The 6,123-nt window shown below is 39.3% G+C and overlaps 2 protein-coding genes across 8 annotated transcripts; both read left to right on the top strand.

The window, feature by feature from the left end:
* Positions 1 to 295: 295 nt before the first annotated feature.
* LOC119993130 (vacuolar iron transporter homolog 4-like) lies at positions 296 to 1,141 on the top strand. Its single transcript, XM_038840075.1, has one exon. It carries the CDS (start codon positions 366 to 368, stop codon positions 1,035 to 1,037), a length of 672 nt encoding a protein of 223 aa, XP_038696003.1. The 5' UTR covers positions 296 to 365; the 3' UTR covers positions 1,038 to 1,141.
* A 966-nt stretch (positions 1,142 to 2,107) lies between these two features.
* On the top strand, positions 2,108 to 4,292 carry LOC119993806 (SKP1-interacting partner 15-like). Of its 7 annotated transcripts, XR_005466569.1 has the most exons (3): positions 2,108 to 3,314; positions 3,581 to 3,785; positions 3,958 to 4,292. XR_005466569.1 is itself a non-coding variant. In XM_038841077.1 (2 exons), exon 1 carries the CDS (start codon positions 2,189 to 2,191, stop codon positions 3,290 to 3,292), a length of 1,104 nt encoding a protein of 367 aa, XP_038697005.1. In that variant the 5' UTR covers positions 2,108 to 2,188; the 3' UTR covers positions 3,293 to 3,314; positions 3,974 to 4,292. The 7 variants fall into 7 exon arrangements, 6 of the variants coding, with proteins under 6 accessions (XP_038697005.1, XP_038697003.1, XP_038697006.1 ...); XM_038841077.1 differs by lacking the exon at positions 3,581 to 3,785 and having other exon boundaries at positions 3,974 to 4,292; XM_038841075.1 differs by lacking the exon at positions 3,581 to 3,785.
* The last annotated feature ends 1,831 nt before the right edge of the window (positions 4,293 to 6,123 follow it).

Here is a 6,123-nt window from a genome sequence, read left to right as displayed (position 1 = left end):
TTAGATCCAGAAAAACGTCTAGAATATGAGAGTAGCTGAGTTTATAAGCAAAACCATTTGGCTCGGTTATGCTAGATCGATGTAGGATTTTTAGTCTTCACATATAACGACAATCATAGTTCATTTGTGTAACATATAAGGCAAATCCCCAACACTATATTATTTTAGTATAATTTGGTACATTTTCATTTCTCATTAGTGACCATACCCCACATTTTGCCGTCCACCATGACAAAATCTCCATCTATAAATAACCAAGTAACCATACTCATGGCTTGTGTCCTCCACACTTCTCAATTAATAATCTCCCTTCTTCGTCACAAACTATTCTCAAATATTCCTCAAGCCTTAATCTCTCCTTTCCAATGGCAGCCAACCAAACATCTCTCAATGATACCAAAATCGCTCTCCCGACCGACATCAACGAGCTACGACCATCAAGCGTTGAAATCGAAGCCAAAGATGACCACTTCGACTACTCCAAGCGAGCGCAATGGCTACGCGCAGCAGTTCTTGGTGCCAATGATGGATTAGTCTCCACAGCATCACTGATGATGGGTGTTGGAGCTGTGAAACAAGACCTTAAGTTCATGATACTGACCGGGTTCGCGGGTTTGGTCGCGGGGGCTTGTAGCATGGCTATAGGTGAGTTTGTGTCTGTTTACTCACAATTGGACATAGAGTTAGCTCAAATGAAGAGAGACAAGGAAAGAGGAGATGGTAGTATTGTTTGTGAAGAAGATGGAGAGAAGGAGAACTTGCCAAATCCATTACAAGCGGCCATGGCGTCGGCTCTGGCGTTTTCGGTGGGTGCCATGGTGCCATTGCTAGCTGCATCTTTCATAAGAGAGTACAAGGTGAGACTTGGAGTGGTGGTTGGAGCAGTGACCTTGGCTTTACTTGTGTTTGGTTGGTTAGGGGCTTTGTTGGGGAAGGCTCCGTTGGTCAGGTCGGGGTTTCGAGTTTTGGTCGGTGGGTGGCTCGCTATGGCTATAACGTTTGGACTGACCAAGTTGATTGGTTCAAGTGGGCTGTAAATCTAGCTCCCATGTATTTTCATCTTTGTTAAGTTGTGTGGTGGGGTGTAACTAATGTTATTGTTCGTCCTGTTTGGGGTTATTGTTCAAATTCCACTCTCAATGTAAGTTTTTAATTGTTCGAAAGGTTGAAAATATGTGTCTGAATTGAATGTGTATATTGGAACAATTTTCGACTTTAAGTTATCAAATTGGAACATTTGAACATTCGATAATTGAGTTGGAATTTATCAACTCTTTTAATGACCAAATGTTGTATTAACCCTTCAACTACAACATATATGCTAGAAGTAATAAATTATATTACTGGAAAGGAAAGATGAGGAAGTGTTGACCAGATGGTAAGTTGGGTACTCACTCTCCCAAACTAAAAAAATTAAATTATGGGTTCTAGACTTCTAGCAGTGGGGGAGGTGGGAAAATAATATATTATTTTCGAATAAAACAACTAAAGAGGTTATGAGTTTTTACGATAAATCATAAGAGGAGGGTAGGCAAATCCGTAGAGGTAGCTAGAGCGGACATACCTTGGTGCAAAAATAAAGATATTATTTCCGAATAAAATTGTGAAGGGAGGGTAGAAAAATCAGTAGAGCTACCTAGAGCGGACATTATCTAAATGAAAAAATAAAGATATTATTTTCAAATAAAACCGGGAAGGTATGAAAATCCGTAGAGATATACCTAGAGGCTAGAGTAGACAATACCTGGATGCAAAAATAAATATATTATTTTAGAATAAAATATGATAGGATGGTAGAAAAATATGTAGCAATACATAAAGTGGATAATACGTGAATGCAAAAATACGTATCCACAGTTTTCGAATAAATGAAAAAGTAAAAAGAAAAAGAAGAAAAAAAGAAAAACATAGAGTCGGTTTGGAGATTATTTTCTGTTGTAGTTTTTAAAAAGAATTTTAAAAGAAGTTTTGGAAACAAATTTTAGGCCCAATAGGCCAATACTCGGATTATTTTATGTTTTTGACGTGGCCTTTTCATTGTCTTTGGATAGTATGAACGGTCCAGATTAACTATTGCAGAAGCTATTGTCGGAGACTGGACTCTGGAGAGCCCAGTTTAGGGAAAATCCCCATTAACTCCCTTTCTCTGCATCATCTTCGGATCTTCCTTGTTTTTCTGCAGAGAAACATGGATGGGTCTCCGATGAACGGGCTTCCGCATGACACCCTGCTGCTAATCTTCTCCTCTCTCCCTCTCCGTGACATCATCGCCTGTCGATCTGTCTGCAAGTCCTTCAATCAGACTCTCACATCATCGTCTTTCATGTACCTCATTTCCACCCGACCCCCTCTCCACCTCCTCGCCCTTCGCCCTCACCACCACCACCACCACCACCGTTTCCACGCGTCCTTCCATCCCTCCCTCCACGTTTACGATCCCCACCACAGTAAATGGCTCAGATTTAGTCTCGATTTCTTGCCTTTCAGATCACTTCACCCGGTCGCATCGGCGGGTGGACTCGTGTATTTGTGGGTCGAATCGACCAACTCTATCGATTCGTATAAGTCGCTCGTGGTCTGTAACCCGTTGACTCGTCAGTATAGAGTTCTTCCCCAGCTGGGTTCCGCCTGGTCGCGTCACGGTTCTGTACTCGTTGACTCGGTGAACCGGGTCATGGTTCTGAGTGAACTCGCTGCCCTCTACTTCTCAGGTTCCTCAAACAAGTGGCTCAAATTCTCCTCCAATTTACCGTCTAAACCGCGAAGCCCAATTTTGATTTCTAACTCTGTGTATGCTCTGTGCGATGTTGGGTCTCCTTGGAGGAGTCGATGGAAGCTATTTACTTGCAGTCTTAACAACTCGAGCGATCATCGTCACAATTGGGTCTGCCTTGAAAAAGAAGAGTGGGGAGATATATTCGATATCGTAAAACGGCCACGTTTGGTTCGCGGGAGTGGGAGTAACACAATTCTGATGATTGGAGGCCTGAAATCAACGTTGTCACTGAACCCGTCGTGCTCCACAATACTGATACTGAGGTTGGATTTGGATAGCTTGGAGTGGGAGGAGGCAACCCGGATGCCTGTGGATATGTACAGGTGTTTTCAGGAGTCAACCAAGTTCAAGGTGTTTGGTGGTGGAGATAAGGTGTGCTTCTCTGCAAAGAGGGTAGGTAGATTGGCATTGTGGGATGGTGGGGAGGGTTGGAGGTGGATCGATGAGATGCCTGGAAATGGGGATGGACTCTCTCGCGGCTTTGTGTTTGAAGCACAACTCAATGCATTGCCATGAGATGATGATGACTGCACCAGAGGTTGGTATGTTATCAAACAATGTTGTTATTGTTGTCGTATTTGGCATTTACTGTATTTCATTCGACAGAAATGAAAGTCAAGAATTGAAAATGTCTCTTTTACATACTTAGCTCCTACTTGTGTTTGTTTTTCGAGTGAATGATTGTTGTGATGATGTTACTGTGACATCATTTTCCCATTATGCTTGAACTTAGTATGTATCCATATATGCAATAGTGGTACAAATTGCAATGGTGCAATACTTGAACCTTTTTTCTTTATGTAGGATTTTAGGACTTAAGACAGATGAAAGTATTGATGATCCTCTTGTATCTCATGTCTGAATGAGGGAGTTGAATGTAGGGCTCCTTTCTACTCAGCTACTTGTTTCATTTTCATGCGGCTGCCACATTGATTTGACTTGTTAGAAGTAGCGGGGAAAGAGGTGTTTGCATAACCTATAGCATACCTTGTCAACGTCAATGATCATGGTTTGTGTGATGAGCTCCCTTACTATTTTTTGTTAATACGTTCTTCAAATTATAGCAACGAATCTCTTAGTCTTTTCATGAGAGTAAAACGATTTATGTTGTATAAGGTTTGTTTCTTATCTAAATATCCATCAAAGGAATTTATCTGAACCTCAAAAACTTATGATTTTAGGTTATTCCTTTTATAGAGGCTTTGGGACTAGTTTTAAGAAGCTCGATTATTCTGCCTATGGATGAAGTTGTTCTCAGGACCATTGTGCTATGGGATTGTGACTTCTAATTTGAGATTCGAAAGGGGTGAAGCCTTGTTTTTTCTTTTCGTTGAATGGAAATAGTCTCAGACATTTTGGTAGATAATTGTCATTATGCTACAAAGTCATGGCATTCTATGCATTGTAACAAATTCCTTGACTCAATTAGGCTTTCTGTAAACTAGTTGCTGCGCTTTGTTTCTGGACTTTTGTTTCCCTTTTGTTCATTGTATCTGTTTGTGTAGAATTTTCCTTCTTTGGGGCCTCTAATATAGTTTTCCTTGCATTCAAAAAAAAAAAGAAAAAAATAATTATCTCCCTTTTTCTTTTGGTGATGTATTTTTAAACCATTGTCTTGACATGATCATGTTTTCGTACTCTGACTTCTATTGATTTCATTTATTCAAGTTTAACAGGTTATGAGGAGCTTATAAAGCTCTGTTTCTTATTCCATTATCATTTCTACTTGGTATTGTTGTCATTTATGGAGCTAGGCATGATAGTGAAGTTGAAATTGGCTAAAAGATATGTCAAGTGCAATTATAGTTATCTTCTGCAAGTATATGGCTGTAAAGGCTGGTAGTGGTGGATATGAATAGAGTGTGAGAAGGGATAATTTGTCTTTTTTGAATGGGATTTTTTTTATTCAGGCACCAAGGGGGTGCAGCCCAAGCAGATTACAAAGAGGAGATATGCAAATGATCAAAAATATTCCCAGAAAAGGAAGAGCCCTAAAACCTAGGGCAATCAAACTAGTTGACTACGAAGGTGTCTATGGAAGATTCCTTCTTGTTGAAAACTCTGTTATTCCTTTCAAGCCAAAGCATCCACATCACATACATAGGAATCAATTGAATGAAGCTTATTTGCTGTTTGTCCCTGCCTGTAGGAATGTTACTTGGAATAATATGACTATGAATAGAATGCAAAGGCTGGCCATATGTAGTACTCCTCTATGAGTTTCAGGAACTTCTTGGTTAGAGTGATTACATGGAACTAATATGATTATGTAGGTGGGTTCGGATTTATCTTGGGGAGCTGTTTTGCTCAAATAAGCTGCTGCTCTTGTTCTAATATGTTTTGCACAAATAAGCTGCTGCTCTTGGTTAGAGTGATTACAATGGCAATGGCTTGTCTCGGCACCCCCAACAAATTTTTTTTTTTAAAAAATGCATCTGTGTTGGTGGATCTTGATTCTTGACTACCCTTTTGCAAGCCCATCCAGCACTTCTCCTTTAGTGGCACTGTGGCAGGTTGAATGCAGCCTTGAAGCCTCAAACTTGAGAGAGACTGGGAGACCTCAAAGTTAGAGAAATTTCATTGCCAGACTCTTAAAAATCATGTTGGGATTTCTCGCCGACTAGTATATGTAAGTTGTCACTACAGAAAGATATTTATCAAAACTTTAATTTGTAATCCAAAACGTGGAATCTACTGATTCACTTACTATTTTGAAATGGGAGATGGGGGATTCGAATCGTGATCAATAGGGGTGATATATATAATCTTTATCACTTCAATTAGTGGTTCGGGTTTAGGGTATGGGCACAAATGCTTCTTTGTTCTCACTTGTGAATATCTTCATATTCATATACAATGTTGCGTGAGAAATATGGCAGTAAACAGTAATGATACCCAAAAGAACCAATTAAGGTATATATATGCTTCTTGATCATGTATGAGGGCCCCACTAATCTTTTAAGCCTTGAGCATAGTTTATCAAGTGATTCTGATTCATACAAGAAAAAAACAAAAAGAAAGCAATTACTAATCGAATATTCTCCTGTTTTGTACTTGGGATTCCACCGAATCACATTCCACCATTTTATAATAAAATGCCATTAATAATCTATTCCTTACTAGATTATCTATTTATGCAAATGCAAGAATAATCTATTTCTATGTAAATTTAAATTATAATAATGACTTACAATAACTGATCAATTTATACATTTATTCATTTCACTTTAGGAGGTAGTACCGGATAAGTACATGACTAAGTGTATAAGAGTGCATCTACCTTATTTATCATTACGCCAACACCATTATTGACGCTATAGGGTTGTTACGGTAACGGTAACCGTTAT

The sequence above is a fragment of the Tripterygium wilfordii genome, chromosome 23, assembly GCF_013401445.1.
Source record: "Tripterygium wilfordii isolate XIE 37 chromosome 23, ASM1340144v1, whole genome shotgun sequence".
NCBI classification, from domain to species: domain Eukaryota; kingdom Viridiplantae; phylum Streptophyta; class Magnoliopsida; order Celastrales; family Celastraceae; genus Tripterygium; species Tripterygium wilfordii.
Note: the sequence above shows the minus strand (reverse complement) of the source record. Positions and strands in the feature narration are given on the sequence as shown.